Genomic DNA, 16,297 nt, shown 5'->3' with positions numbered 1-16,297 from the left:
AATGAAGTAAAGAACGTGAAAATGGCACAAATCCTTAACAACATATAGCAGTGGATTTCAAATTGGGTTTCCAAGACAATAATCCACTTCCTCCACTAAGGTGGAGAAAGGAAATCAGAAATTCTATTATATTAAAAATATTTTTTATCTCTATACTCCTTAGAACTCTGTTTTTACATGTTCTTACGTATCAAGAATAGCACTTGAGTGTGTGTATGTAATTAAATATATACACTGAGTGTACACCCTGAAAAATGACTTTAGCATTGTATGGCTAGGGAGCAAATTATGAAAATGAGATTTCAACCACCTCTGGAACATAGAAAACACATGCACAAATACTGCTGAAGCCCAGAAGAAGAGCCACAAACAAGACACTGGAGAACCGCAAGCAAGGCAGCGGTGACACACGGGTTAAGGCAACAAACATCTACTCGGCTGCTGCCACATGCCACCCAGTGCTCTGGGTGCTCAAAAACAGCAACAAACCTCACACACACACACACACACACACACACACACCCTCGTCAGAGTTTACACTGGGGTGGGGAGGGGAAGATGAGCTTCAAAAAAAAAAAATACATCTTATGTGGATGATATTTAAAGCCCCAAATCCGTTTAAAAACTAAACGATGAAAATATAAAATATATATTAGATGGCAGTTAAGTGCTATAGAGGAAAAAGAAGTTTTAGGAAAGTGAATTAGAGAGAATGGGGCTGGGGGCCTAGGGAAGGCCTCACAGAGAATGAGAGAGCTTACAGACGACTGAAGAAAACATTCCTAGAAGAGGGCCAAAACAGCTCACACACGCTTGTCTCTGAATGCTCCGAAAGAACCACGCCAAGCAGGTCTGGGCAAGAGCAAGGGAAGCAGGGCTGGGGGCCTAGCAGGGCAGGTGACGAGATCGTGAAGGGCTTTTGTCCTTGGGAGCGTAACAGGGTTCTGAGCAAGGGTGTGCCGGGGTCCAACTCGGTTTAAAAGGACCCATCTCTGCTGTGGAAACAGACAGCAACAGGGGAAGTCTGTGAGCAGGCAGCTCAGGAAGGTCATTGCTGCAGTCATCAAGGCAAGTCACGGACGATGGCTTCCATGAGGGTAACAGACGCAGAGATACAAGGGATGGGTGAATTTTAATATGTCCTGAAGGTAGAAGATGACAGGATTTGCTAAAGGTGGAGGAAGGGAAGAAGGGAAAAAGGGGAGAAAGGGAAAAGGAGGGAAGGAAGGAAAGGAGAGAGACTGAGGAAGGAAGAAGGGCAGAAAGCGTGGAAGAAAGAATAGCACAGGTTTCTGGCCTGAGCAACTGGAAAGAAACAGCTACCATTAACTAAAACAAGGAGGGCTGGAGGAAGAACAGATTGGACAGGAAGATGCTAGCAGTTTGGTTTTAGACAAGTTTAAAAGGGTTCCCTATATATCCAAGGAGATACGAAAAACAGCTGGATAGGAATTCAGGCCCAAGGTCCAAACACAAATGTGAGAGTTGACAGTGCTGAGCCAGATGAACAAACGGGTACCCACAGGTGAGAGGGTGGAGCAATGAGCAAAGATTTCTAAGGTTATGAAACAAAAAACTAGGTTTTCCGAATGGTATAGGCACACAAACATTAAAAGATAAAATTTTTTAATTTTAAAAAATATTCTTTTCTAAAGAAACTCAGCAAATGATCTGGGGAAAATCTAGGCAGCTAGTGGGAGTATAAAGGCTCCCAGGGAACTCCTCTGCAATTTCAAGGCCAATAAAGCAGCTCCTTGCCTGCCTTATTTAAAACAAAACCTGCCAGCAATAAAGCTTACAGCCCATGCCCCAACTCCAAGTAAGTCTTGGTACTGCCTTTTCTTAAACCACGGGCTTCACCGATGGCTCAGATGGTAAAGAATCTATCTGTCTGCAATGCAGATCTGGGTTAGACCCCTGGGCTGGGAAGATCCCTTGGAGAAGGCAATGGCAACCCACTCCAGTATCCCTGCCTGGAGAATTCCACGGACAGAGGAGCCTGGCGGGCTAAAGTCCATGGGATCGCAGTCTGACACGACTGAGAGACTAACACTTTCTTAAATTAGGACCAGACTCGTTGAAAACAGCCTGTAGACGAAATGGCAAAGAGAGCAAATGAAAACTGATAGGATGCTACTTTGGGGGGGACAAGAAAGAATACTTAAAAAAAAAAATCCTTCAAACCCTCTATGTTCTTCAGACAATTTGAAATGATCCTGCATTCACAACATAATATGAAAAACAAAACAAGAGAGAACTTGTGTAAATTTTTAAAAATCTGCCTGTTTTGGGAAAAAAAGAAAAAAGAGGGGAACCAAAGAGAAAGTCAAGAAAATATTTCAGAGTAGAACAAGATCAAGTCAAAATTGAGGACACAAAAGAGATAATAACTAACTAGTACATATATTCATCACAGTAAATTTTAAACATCAAGAACACAGGATAATAGGCTATAATGGAAAAGAATCTGAAGAAAAAATACATATGTATGCATGTGTATGTATGTATGTATGTATGTAAAGATGAATCATTTGGCTGTACACCTGAAATAGAAATCAACTATACTTCCATTAAGAAAAGAAGAAAATCCTAAACTTTCCAGAAGAAAAGCCCTAGTATTAATAATGGAGTAAGAATCAGATGGGCAATCAGCTTCTCAGCACAAACACAGAAGCCTCAAGATAAAGAAGTCATGCCTTTCAACTTCTGAGGATTAAACTTCTTTACCAAATCAATTAATATCAATTAAACACTTTGGATTTCTAAAGGCCAAGGAAATTTATTTCCCATACTTTTTCCTAAGTTTTTTTCATGATCTGGTGACAAAAATGAAAGACAAAGGGGATCTAGGAAATGTAGTGTGAACTCAGGGGAGGAGTAAGTCCTGGAATGGAACCTTGAAGCAGACCAGAGAGAAACCAGTGGGATGAGAAGAAAAGGACAGAGGTTCTAGGAGGAAGGTACCCAAGGAAAAATGGGAAACCCAAAGACATTGACTATAACGCAGGAGGGCAAGGAAAGAAGGGGAGAAAGAACCTAAGAAGACGAAACACTGAGCACAAGGAAAAGAACATAAACAACTTCAGGGAGCTCCTAAACCAAGAACGGGAGAAGACGATCTACAGTTGGGCCTGAGAAGTGTTTTGCATCTTAAAGATTTAAACGCTGCTTACTGGTTCTCAACTTTTACAGCCAACCTACAAAGCACAGTAATAACCAGAAAAGCAGAACAACAAAAGAACAAAACAAAACTCAGAACATACCGTACATTCGATCTTCTTCAGTAATATAAAAGTAGAGACAACAGAATTTTAAAAGTAAGGGGATGAGAAAAGATATGTAAGAATTAAAGGACATAAATATCTTTATCTTTCAGGAGTCAAAATACACTGATACAGTTAATTACACAAGAAATAGGTATATTACTTAAAATTATAAAAAGTAACCAATAGATGAACTAAAAACAATCAATTTACTACATAGGCATGGAGGCAAGGAAAAGTGAGAGTTACATTCCAATATATTGAAGCAAGAAATCAAAACATACCAACTATAGCTGAATTAGGAAACAGTGGTGTAAACATATTACTACATGGGGAAAATGAAAGAAAGTCATAAACAGGAGCATTTATAAGCAGTGGCCTCCAGGAGAAACAGCGTGGAAAATAATGAAGCAATAAACGCTACTTGTTATTTTAAATTGCTCAGTGCTATTTATCTTCTAATCTATCAGCAAGTATTACAATTTCTTTTTCCAAATTTTCCAGGGTAAGCATGTATTTCATAATGTAATATATTTCACTTTAGATATAAAATTGTATTCAATATATACCAAGAAGAATAATAAAAGGAATCCATGCCTAAACACATTGTAGTGAAACTGCAGAACATCAAAGACAAAGAGAAGATCTTGAAAGCAGCCAGAAAAAGGACAGATCACCTACAAAGGAATGACAGATAATTAGAATAACAGAAGTCCACTCAGCAACAACGGAAGCCAGAAGACAGTGGAATAATATAAACAAGGTGGTGAGAACAGATAACTGTTGCTAACCCAGATTTATGTGTGCAGCAAAACCACTGCACAAGGACAAGAGGAACTGAACATGCGCGTAGGTAAACAGACTTTTGGGAAACGCACCACCAACAGACCTGTTCTGAAGAAACTTCCGAAGAATATACATCAAAAAAATATTTCCAAATACTGAAAAATGATGGTCCCTAACTAACATTCAAGAGATTTGAGAAAAAAAATAAACATAATATATGTTTGGTAAATCTGAACAAACACAGCCTGGGTTAAATAATAATGGTGCCCAATTTATGCACTAAAAAAAAAGAAAAGGACATAGATGAACTGCTGGAAACACAATGTAAAGTCTGAGAAGGTAAAGACTGCACCTAAGATATTCTAAAATCCATTTACTGTTTGCAGATGGGGTCAGAACATTAACTTTTACACTACTAAATTTGTACGGTAAAATGTCAGTGGTAACCAAAGAACAGAAACAGAACTTAAAATAACACAAAATAAACTAAAGCTGGGCAATCAACAATTACAATGTAATGTAATTAAGAAATCTTTTAAAAAGGTCAAAAAATGAAAGCAGGCAAATACAAAACTCCCCAAAAAAGTGACAGAAACTAGTCCAACTCCATCAATAATCTTCATAAATGTGAATGGTTTAAACTCATATAAAAAGCAAGCTCAGACGGAATTTTAAAAAATTAATGTAGCTTTTTTTTAATGTAGTTAAAAGACATACACCTAACAAGGACAAAAAAAGACTAAAAACAAATGCATGGGACACAAGACACATGAGGCAAATACTAAGTAGCTACATTAAAATTGGACAAAACTGAATTTTAATGAAAGCATCATTTAATACATCGGGGTTACAGATAAGGATAAAAGCCTCATCAGCAAGATGCACCTTCCTGATTCAATTCACCAGGACAATTTTAAATATACATGCACCTAGTTCAACAGCCTCAAAGTAAAGGAAGCAAAATCTACCAGAAGTACAGAGAAATTAAGGCAGATCTGTCATCCTGACAAGCAATTTCAAAACCCTCTCAATCACTGATAAGCAGACCAAAAATTCAGCAGATCAAACATGAATGAGCTACAGAGCTTCATCTTTAAATGTTGAAATTTCAATGCAACAGTTAGGACCCACTTTCTCTCAGAATGTACATGGAGATGTACAAAATGGACTACATTAAGTCTTAAACTACTTAAAAAAAAATGTATTATACAGATCACACTATCTGACCACAATGCAATTAAATACATAGTATATAGTTAAAATGATTAAAAGACTAAAACCAAAACTTCCATATTCTATGCATTAAACACACTTGAATGATAACAAAAAATTTGTGACATGCAGCAAAAATGGCATGTCAAGAGAAATTCATGCCTTAAATGCTTACATTTGCAAAAAACAGGCTAACATAATAAGAAAAAATATAGATGGATGTGTTAAAAATACGAGCAGAAATCAATGAAAGGGAACACACACCAAAAGAGAATCAGTAAAGCAAGAACTGCTGTTGTGATAAATCTTTCAAAAGACTGGCAAAATACACTTTGAGCAACAGATTAACCCAAAACAAAAGCAAAATACTGTGAGGTGGCTAGCATAATTAAAATACAGAGGTTAGAAAGATCTGAGAACACTATCAACAACTCCGGCCATTATATGTGCATATTTAGATTTTTAAAAACCTGTCAGAGATGAAGCTACCAACAGTGACTAAGAGCACTAATTAACTTTGCAGTGTAACTCTGCACTTGTGAACAAATGATACCAGTAATAGCAGCAACAGTCTTCAGTAGTAGAGGTACTCCTCACCTTTTCAGTTTTTTAACCTTTTACTTTAAAACAAAACAATGATATAGAAAGCCGCACAGAAACGCCTATTGAGTTCTTGTAAGGCAAAACACCATTATAATCTTATTCACGTCTAGAAAATAGATCTAAGTAAGCCACCCCACAGCATGCAAAATACTGGGCTGGATGAGTTACAAGCTGGAACCAAGATTGCTGAGAGAAGTATCAACAACCTCAGAGACGCAGATGATAATACCACTCTAACCGGCAGAAAATGAACAGGAACAAAACAGCCTCTTGATGAAGGTGAAAGAGGAGAGTGAAAACTCTGGCTTAAGATTCAGTATTAAAAAAAAGCTAAGATCACACCATTTTATGGCAAACAGAAGGGAAAAAGGTGGAAGCAGGGACAGATTTCCTCTCTGGCTCTAAAATCACTGTGGATGGTGACTTCAGCCGTGAAGTTAAAAGACGCCTGCTTCTTGGAAAGAAAGCTACTGACAACCCTAGACAGTGTATTAAAGAGCAAAGACAACATTTTGCCAAGCAAGGGCCATATAGTCAAAACCATGGTCTTTCCAGTAGCCATGTATGGATGTGAGAGTTGGACCATAAAGCAAGCTGAGTGCTAAAAAAGAAAGCTGAGTGCTGAAGAATTGACGCTTTCAAACTGTGGTGCTGAAGACTATCGAGAGTCCTGTGGACTGCAAGCAGATCCAACCAGTCCATCTGAAGCTGAAACTCCAACACTCTGGCCACCTGAGGAGAAGAGTCAACTCATGGGAAAGTCCCCGCTGCCCGTAAAGACTGAAGGCAGGAGAAGAGTGAGAGAGAATGAGGTCGTTGGATCCAATGGACATGAGTTTGAGTAAACTCCGGGAGATGGTGAGGGACAGGGAGGCCTGGCGTGCTGCAGTCCATGGCGTCGTGAATAGTCGGACACGACCGAGCGACTGAACAACAAGCCACCCCACTAGCCTCCCTCCATGGACTCCTATCCGCAAGGAATCACAGATGCGTTTCAGAGCAATATCTAGTTTGAGATGTTATCACACAAGTGTGCATACCCAGACACGGACCCCTCGCCTGTCCCTCGCATCTTCTCTTTTACGTCTCCTGATACACACAATGCCCCGAAGCTACACGTGCCTGTTGCACACTCAGGGCCTCTGCATTTCTGCCAGCTGACTGCTGCATCAGAGACTTGGTCACTCAGGTTCACATCCTCCGGCGAGACTAGGGTCGTCTTTTATTCTTTCATCAGGAGGCACAAAATAGTGGATTTTCACTTTTAAAAGTTTTAATAGTCATTATCAGTACCTAGATTCACTAATTCACTGTTAGTTGGGGGAAAAAACTACTACAATTCTATCAGTTTGTTTTGACTTCTAAGCTAAAATAATTTTAAAAGATGCTCCCTTCATCTACTATATCAAAAGGGATAGCAAATATTTTTGATTTTAAGTTGTGGGGATTTCATGGTCTGTTGCAACTGTTCAACTCTGTGGCTGTGTATGAGAGCCACAGACCAAACATAAATTAACGGACAAGGCTCAGTTTGATAAAACGTCACTTACAAAAACAAGTACCAGCTCCTGAACGACTTTGTCACCCTGTGGTACCACCCTTATAGGAAAGAATAAATGCTCAATTTTACTTCTCTGGTTCTCACAACAATGAATTAGTATCTATTATCCTCCGAAAGGACCAATTAAGGGTTTACTTGGAGAAGGAAATGGCACCCCACTCCAGTATGCTTGCCTGGTGAATCCCATGGAGAAAGGAGCCTGGCAGGCTACAGTCCATGGGGTCCAAAGAGTCAGACACGACTTAGCAACTATACCACCACCAAGAATTTACTTAAAAATACCACCATGGGAGGAAAAAAAACCATCATGAAGTCACATACTCAAACCTATTTAACAGACTCCAATTTACTCCAAATCCTTACTAAACCTCAAATCCCAGTTTCCACAGCTTTAAACAAATTGGCCCACTTATACTTTGAATCAATACCTACTGGCTATTTTGGGGGTTTTCCCATTTTCAGAACCATGATTTATTGGAACTGCACATATGGACACAGCAAACTGCACACCCTAGATTAAGGACTTTTTAAAAAAGAGAGAGAAGGGACAAATATAAGATGGGAGCATAGGGTTTCAAGAAACAAGTAAATCTGGGAGGGCCCTGGACCAATTCAAAGGACTTAGATGAGGAGGAATGAAAAAATATATTCCGGCATTATAGAAGTATTAAGTCACAATTAGCACGCAGCTTTGGTGGAGTTTTTAAATCAGATCTTCATAGAAGAGGGAAAGAACAAACTAGAGTCTTTCCTGATGGGAACAGAAGAAATAGGGTAGAAAGCAGTGGAGAAGGGCTAGGCAGGCCCAGGGCAGATAATGAATGAAGTTGCTGAAAGGCCAAGCTGCTGGCATCAGTCCTGGACGACGCCGAGTGGGAGGAGGAACCAGAAAAGCTCTAACAAAGGAGTTACAGGATCAGAGTCACACTTTAGATAGGAGGGTCTGTGCAAGAGTAGGGGGTGAGGGGCTAAGAGAAAGAAAGCAGAAATATTAGCTGGAGTATGTCAGACCCAAGGGGATAAACTAGTACTACCGGGACAATAAGGCAGCTCTGACAGGTCTGAAACATGATGGTCAGAAAGGGGAGATTGAAAGACAAGACTTCAAGTTCCAGGGAACAGGGGTAGGATTAACAAAAAGGAAAGAAGAGTGCAGGCATCCACATGACTGAAGACTGGCAAAATACTGAAAAAGCTGGGTGACTGGATTCATGGGAATTCACTGCACTATTCTTTCCACTTTTGAGAACACTAAAAATTTCCCCAATAATATGGTTTTTTAAATTCTGAAAAATGTATAGACTTCCCTCATGGTCCCTTATTCTATTCATGGGCCTACTGAACCCTTTTCTCATAGCATAACCAAGATTTCATAAATACTCACTGGAAAATATGCAATGTCTTGTGAAAGAAAGTATAGTAGAAAATGAAACACCACTTAAACTATTACCTTGACTTTTGTCTATATTATCTCCTTTTGCTTCCTCTTCTTTCATGGGAGAGCTTATCCTGGGGACTCTGCCTTGCCCCTGGACCATTTCTGCTAGCAATTCTTCCTGAGAAGTCCGAGTTCTGGGAGCAACTGGAAGTGTCTGTTTCTGTGAGCCTTTTACATAAAAAACAAAAAAAATAAGGAAATTCAATTGAAGTGATATATCAAAACTCAACAGTGAGAATCACATTAAACGTAAATGCCTTCTTGGGTTTAGAATATATGAGTTGTTAGAAACAGTTCATAGATACCTCATGTTTCCTTTCAATACTCTTAGCTACCCATGTTTATATAAAACACACCTATACATCTTAAACTATATGCAATAAAACACAGCAGCACACATGTGTTGTTAACCATGTGCAGTCTGGGTTCTGCTTCATGGTTCTAAAACAATTTCAAATTATAATCTAGATAGCCTGGATAAAGAATTTCAATGCTATTTCTCAAAAATCTTTGAGACTCTCTCCGGTTACTAAAGTAGGAAATTTCAAGTTCATGGTGATGTCTAAATTTCTCACCATTCTAAATACTCAATATTGCTGACAGATCAAAAAAGAAAATTTAAATAGAGGAAGTGCTAGGCCAACTTGGCCTGCACCTAATCATGCAAACGCTGTTTACATGCAGGGTTAAATCAGGGATGGGGAGAAGTAAGGGTACAGATGACTCCCAGGCGCAAAGTTGCCAGCTTACAGGTTTACTTCATTTTAAGACAGGGTCACACGAAGAGAGGCAAGGGAGAAAAGAAAAGCAGAAGATGCTAAAAGGACAGTCACCAAAGCTGTAGCAAACGTAAAAATTAAAGAATTAAGAGTGGGTAACCATTATAGCTTATTAACAGAAAATTTTACATACTAGTTATAGCACGCGGGGCACAGAGCACAGAATCTGATGGCAATATGACACCCATCATTTGGTTACATTTTAGGATGAGTTTTCTGTAAGATATTATTATAGCTCATTCTTCTCCTTTGTTTTAAAAACAAGTCAATACTTTATAGTCTTTCATAAAACCATTTAGTACTTCCACTAGGACTGGGGCAAGAACATGAGTCAATTGTCTGCTTCATATTCCATTAATAGGTTTTACTGAAAGGAAAGAAACCAACTTGTTCATATGCTGGACAAATTTTTCTAATTCCAACCAATTTTGGGTTTTGCTCCCTTTCATACAACATAAATTTGTATCTAATGTTGGCTATGATGCTATAAACATGAAAATCTCCTATTTACCAAAATCCCCTTTATGATTTCCATTATATATTTTACCCTTATTAGAGAGGGGGAGTAAAAGGCATTACAGTTGCTCAGAAAACTAGCTGAGAGTTTCTCAAAGTGGTCAAATCCCCTTTGAATCATTCTCACGTTGGCCCTAACACTTAGTAGGCATCTCTATCAACACCTGAGGAGCAGATCAACTACAGGTTACTCAGGGATTATAAACATTCAAATTACCTGTAGAATAGTTAGTTGTTTTTGTTACAGATTCTTGAGCTTCAGAAATAGCCTTCAAAATTAGATTCTTGTTAGCTTGTTTAGAAGGTGGAAGTGAAGGTCTAAAAAAGAAAGGTATTTGAATTGAACTTTAGATTTGAGTTCTTTACATGCTAGCCATCCATTGTATCTTTACTACAGCCTTCTCTGGTCTGGAACAGACCAGCTGTAGGCTTTAGGAAATACCAAATGGATTGGAATCTTCTAACTTTTCAAACAACGACTTTGGATCAACTTTCCTCCCACCCATGTTACAGTTTTTAACGGAGAAGATCACCAATGGAACAGTCTTGTGTGTGTGTTGGTCACTCAGTCGTGTTCAACTCTGCGACCCCAGGGCTCCTCTGTCCATGGCACTCTCCAGGCATGAATACTGGAGTGGGCTGCCATGCCCTTCTCCAGGGGATCTTCCTGACCCAGGCATGGAAAAGTCTTACACCAGATTAAATTTGTATTTTCATGATATCCTCTTCAAGAAACCCATTAGCCTGTACCAGGCAATGAAAGGTTAATATGCAGACACGCTCAGGAACCTCCGTAACCCATGAGACTCTACCAGGCACTGAAAGGTTGACCACGGACACGCTCAGGTACCTTCGTTCAGGCTTCGCCGGCACCGACACACTGCTGGAGAGGCTTCCGGTCCGGGACCCACAGTCATCATCTTCCTCCTCCTCTTCTCCATCATGACTGAACTTTTTTACTTTAACAACTGAACTTACCACAGGCAACTTTCTCTTCCGAAAGTTTTCTTCCTGCAATAGATAAATTTCCATTTACCTAGTCTCAGAAGATAAAATTCTACTACAGAATACTTAATAAAGAAAAAGCCAAGCAATATTAAGAATTAAGTTCATGGCTATTTCCCTACTTTCTTATATAAATAAAAGTAATATCTCTAATAACCAATCTTAAGCTAAAGCAAAAAGTGCTTTACTGTCATTCATAAATGGCAGCATACAGTACTGTTGAGGAAGCCAGTAAAGTGGAGTTACTCAACCGTTTACTATAGCCATGAAGGATCTAAAACTGACCTAAAGTCCTCCCCAAATTATACCTTAAGGTGAGAGCTATATCTCAAATGTTAGCATCCTAGGAAAATAAACAAGATGCAAAATATCTGTAGGAGACAGTTGTGGAGTGGAAAATGTGACTGGTGTATTATGTTGAGCAGCTCAGAAATCAGTTTAAAACAAACTTGCAATATGTGATGTTATTTCATATACAACTTACTATTAAGAATCGACAATTTTCAGCAGAACAGGTCAGAATTCAAAAGTATACACAAACCTCAATACTCATCTTCTCTGAGTTGCTTCTGAAGAAGGGACTGTAAGTCTCCTCTAAGCTGTGAAGCACTTCTGGTTCACACAGACGTCCTGTCTCATACACCCGGCTGCTCTGAACATCAAGCTGTTTGGCAGCATGAACGCTGTTTTGCTGCTGTTGAAACTGCAACCTGTTTAAATGAGCACCACTGTCTGTGTTTCGACTCGCAGGTGGTCGATAAATTTCAATAGAAGGGCGAGAAGAACCGTACGTAAGTGTCACTGTAGTTTTTTTCTGAGATAAGGGATTCTCCTGCACAAAATTGAGGTCTTCATCAATGAGATCATCTGGTTCTGGCTTAATATCAATCACATCTTCAGAGGGTGCCAGCTCCCTCAAAGGTTTCACTGTGGACATTAGTCGGGTTGCAGCTCCATCATCATAAGTCTGTCTGTTAAATGAAAACAAAACCAAAAAGGGTGTGTTATTAGTTTACAGCAGCATCTTCCACTATTCAAAGAGTAGTCAGATACATCTTAATGAACAGGTATAGATAATAACTTTATGTATTCTATTAAAAACTACTATGAAACTGCATTCTTTTTACTTTGATTTACTACATTTTATGCAAAATATAATCATTCTTTGGTCTTATCCTTATTTTATTCTGAAAAAAAAACTGTTCCCCACCACTTCATTGTTTTCAAAAATGTCTGAAAACAGCAACTTAAAAGACATATTAACTAATGTAAATGTCACACACACCCATCTGCCCACAGGTCTACACAAGACTCTTACCTGACATTAGTGGCTTTCTGCTCCTGTGAACTTGTAGAAACTCTAGACTCTCTTTTCTCAGGTCTAGTGCTAGAAACTGTGAGAGGTGGCACCGCAGCTTCATGCCTTCTCTCATCTCCTCGACTGAAACTGCTCTTGCTTGAAGGTGCGTTACCATCAAAGAGGCTGGTATCAGAAGACTTCAGGCTAGAGGGGTCTAGAAACACATGGTCCCTTTATTATTTATATTGATTACTTAAAGGCAATAAATATGTGTGCTTGACAACATAGTTAATGGCTGAACATTATCCCATAGTGATATAAACTTATCCAATTTATTATTACTGCACTTTTAAGTAATTTTCAATTAAAACACTGAAACATCCTTGAAGCTAAATCATTGCACACATCTATAATTATTTCCTTAGGATAAACTGCCTAGTTTCCCTTTACTTAAATTGTCTTCAAATTATATTAAAGTTTTGCTCTTAAATTCATAAAAACATGTGTTTCCTTAAAAAGTTCAAATGAACTACTGTTTTCAAATTCATGGGTTTTTTCCCCAAAGCAGTACAAGTAACTTTTTAAAAACAATCACATTACAGCAAATTCCAGAAAAACCCAAACATCATTTTTATGAACCTTACCGGTTGTTACAGAACGAAGTTTATCTAATACACCGTGAAGCCTAAAAGAAAAAACAAACCCAAAATGTTAAAGCTTCCTTTTATGAAGAAAGACTGGATTTCAACTGTCACTCTAAGTCTGACACTACAGGTCAAATCTTCAGTTAAATACTGATAAATGGTATTAAAAGATTTTCTTTTAAAAAAGGCTTTATATAAACACTGTAGGATCATTTTAAAGTCTTATTTTTTCATCACTATTTTTCTCATCTAGCCTCTGCAAAAATAAGAGCAAATATATCATCTGACTACACAGTCTTGGTTCACAAAGAATATTATTTTGTCTCAAACAGATGAAAGATTCAAGGTAGTTTATGATAAAGTAAAACAAAATACCATAAACATGTAATATAACATTGTTAAAATTGTTGAAAGCACTGTTTATTTTTTATCTATTTAGATGGCATCTAGAAGAACCTAATTCTGAGATGTGAAAAATTTAATTTCAAAATTACTACACTATGATTTTACTGTATTATTTTTAAAACTAATGCTGTAAACAAACCACCATCTTACTTATAACATAACCTATTTTAGTAGTTATGTACAAGGCAAATTTACCTAACAAACCTTCTAGAAGGCCATGCCTTCTGAAAAAATTATAATGTTTCACCCAGAACCGAGTGAAATGCCACTGTCCCCTAATGCACAGTTATTGCAGGGCTCCAAAGAATAAGAATAGTCTCTTTGTGGCTGGTGTTGATAGACGCTTAAGAAAGCAAAAGTGTCAAAATAGGAACACCATTACTTTTATCAGAACACGTTAAAGAACTAAATTTATGGTAAAATGAAAGAGTTGAACTGATTTTAAATTCAAATCAGTTCACAGTTTGTTTATCTAAGAAACTTGTCTAACTCCCTCAAGTTATCTGAGAAAGGATCTACTAGGTCAACCTCCCATATTAGTGGGACTCAAAGTGATCCAAATGTTGAACCAAAAGTCCAGTCATAAAAATTGTGCATGAAACAAAACAAGCACCTGAACTGCTAAAGGCTTTAATCTTAAAAGAAGCAGCTCACGATAATGTTCATTCCCCAGTCAGAAGCACCAGTCTCCCTCAGGCTTTCAGTAAACTCTGAGGACAAACTGTAGTAAGTGGGTCAAGTCACCCATACAGGAGTGCATGAACCAAAACACTCAAGGAAGAACCACTGCACTCAATGTTCTTAAAAAATGTGTAATATAAACCCAGAGAATTCTGTGTGGAATTTTAAGAAAGCTTCATGACAGTTTTAAAAGATACAGTTGCCTGCTGGGGCAAAAACACCTTCAAGAACTCTGGTTTAAAGGCAAGTCAATCAGTTTCAAGTCCCTCCTCAAGGCCTCTCTCACCTCCCAGCCTCTTGCTATTCAAAGTAAGCCGGCCACTCTGCTCAGGCAACGTCTGCTCCCCCATCGCTCACTCGTGCTGCTGGTGGCTCCCAGTTTCCTGCTCTGTCTCAGCCACACTGTCACCCTCCCCAGCTCCCACTCTACCTCAAACCTGCTCTCCCTTCTTACGTTGAACCTCATGCTGTCAATCAGTATGCTCAACTAAAGGAATGTGCAGTTTGAAAAAGGACTGAAAAATTATAGTATTAATTTACATCTGAACACAAAGCCTATTTCAAAATTTTAAACTTTAAAAAAATGATCTGAAACTTTTGCCAAAAAACCTTGCCCTCTAAATTATTAGTTCATTGGAGAAAGCAATTTAGGAAGTCAACCAAGTCCAAAAAACATCTATAACTGGTTTTAGTGGAGGAAAAGGAATGATAAAATGCTGACGTTTAAAAAAGAAACAGTAACTACAGTCAACACATACTGAGGACTTGCTATGGGCCAGGCACAACTGTAAGCACATGTATTAGATCATTTAATTTTCACAACCACCCTCTAAAGGTGATTTACTATTCCCACTTTGTGGATGGAAAAACCAAGGAAACAGGCAGATTCAAGATTCAACCTTGGCAGTCTGGCTCCAGAGGCTGTGCTCTCAATGCTCACAACCTACCTCACAAGGTTAAATCTGACTTTCCTGTCAAGAACCACGCTGCAGACAGAATACCTGCTCTTGACTCGTGCCAAACTGTTCCGAGGGGTGAATATTCAGACACATACCACACGGTGAATCGGACTGTGTTGCTCCCTAGAAACAGGGACAGGTCCTCTGTCATTTGGTCCTGACTTTTCTTGTTGGCCACCATCACCATAATGTAATCAGGAAGTTCTTCATCTATTTAAAAGGAAAAGTATATAAACACTTTTTATGCTTTCCGTAATATTTTCTTCTACTTGAAGTTGATGTGCTTGAGGATATGCACGTAGCTCTAAGAATACCTCAGCTCTACTGGAATTACGATGGATTAAATGCATAGCTTTCTCTTTATTCCACAGGTATTTGAATTACTAGAAGAACAGGAATTAAGAATAACTAATGAACACTTACTAATACAACTAGCTATTCTGAATCCCAGTATCAAGCTTGAGAGAGCATTCACTTCTTTTAATCTTTTTAGTAACACTCATTAATTTCAGAGAAGCTTCCAGAAAGTATAATGGACATTTCTCAAGAATAATATTGAGTTTTGTTTAGTTCTATATTTCACAATGACACTCATTTTTCCAGGAACAAACACCTTTATCCTTGGTACAGGCACATTTCAGTTAGGGTAACAAACTGGCAGAAACATCAAGTAAACTAAAACCACTCCAAAATTCTACATCATTTAAAAAATTCTATCTTAAAAAGATTAAATAATTTCTACTCAATTCATTGTTTCATTCTTATACCCTCCTAACAGACCAAAAACAAAACAAAAAACCACCACAGTAAAAACAAAGCAAAAGCCATTTATGAGGAACTCTGATCCCTACCAAAAAAAATTCTTAGATTCTTTAATACCTTAAATATTTATAACATTTCTATGTAGGCAGGAAGGTTCATTTCAGAAGTACTAGCAGGGTCGGGCCTGGTTAGTACTTGGATAGGAGGCAGAAATACTATCAGACATTTGTTTCAAGAAGAAATATAAAAAAATCTAGTTCAAGAAAAGCACAAATATAATGTGAAAATTGATCTACAAATGGAAACAAAGAAATCAGCATACTTGCTAGAAGCATGCCAAGTCATCCTGAGGATAAAAGCAAGAACAAGTAGCCATTCATTTA

General features: G+C 38.3%; 1 protein-coding gene across 5 annotated transcripts in view; it reads right to left on the bottom strand.

Annotated features, from left to right (window-relative positions):
* Positions 1-16,297, bottom strand: part of ZC3H14 (zinc finger CCCH-type containing 14) — a 38,760-nt gene that overhangs the window by 17,627 nt on the left and 4,836 nt on the right. For all 5 annotated transcript variants that reach the window (XM_065941694.1, XM_065941695.1, XM_065941697.1 and 2 more), the window contains exons 3-9: positions 15,248-15,362; positions 13,108-13,148; positions 12,482-12,677; positions 11,705-12,134; positions 11,009-11,169; positions 10,376-10,476; positions 8,876-9,031 (exon numbers count right to left, since the gene is read on the bottom strand). In XM_065941694.1, coding sequence (XP_065797766.1) covers positions 8,876-9,031; positions 10,376-10,476; positions 11,009-11,169; positions 11,705-12,134; positions 12,482-12,677; positions 13,108-13,148; positions 15,248-15,362 — 1,200 coding nt within the window. The remainder of the gene's footprint in view (positions 1-8,875; positions 9,032-10,375; positions 10,477-11,008; positions 11,170-11,704; positions 12,135-12,481; positions 12,678-13,107; positions 13,149-15,247; positions 15,363-16,297) is intronic.

Source organism: Muntiacus reevesi, chromosome 7 (assembly GCF_963930625.1).
Source record: "Muntiacus reevesi chromosome 7, mMunRee1.1, whole genome shotgun sequence".
Lineage (NCBI taxonomy): Eukaryota > Metazoa > Chordata > Mammalia > Artiodactyla > Cervidae > Muntiacus > Muntiacus reevesi.
This window is presented reverse-complemented; position numbering and strand designations above follow the sequence as displayed.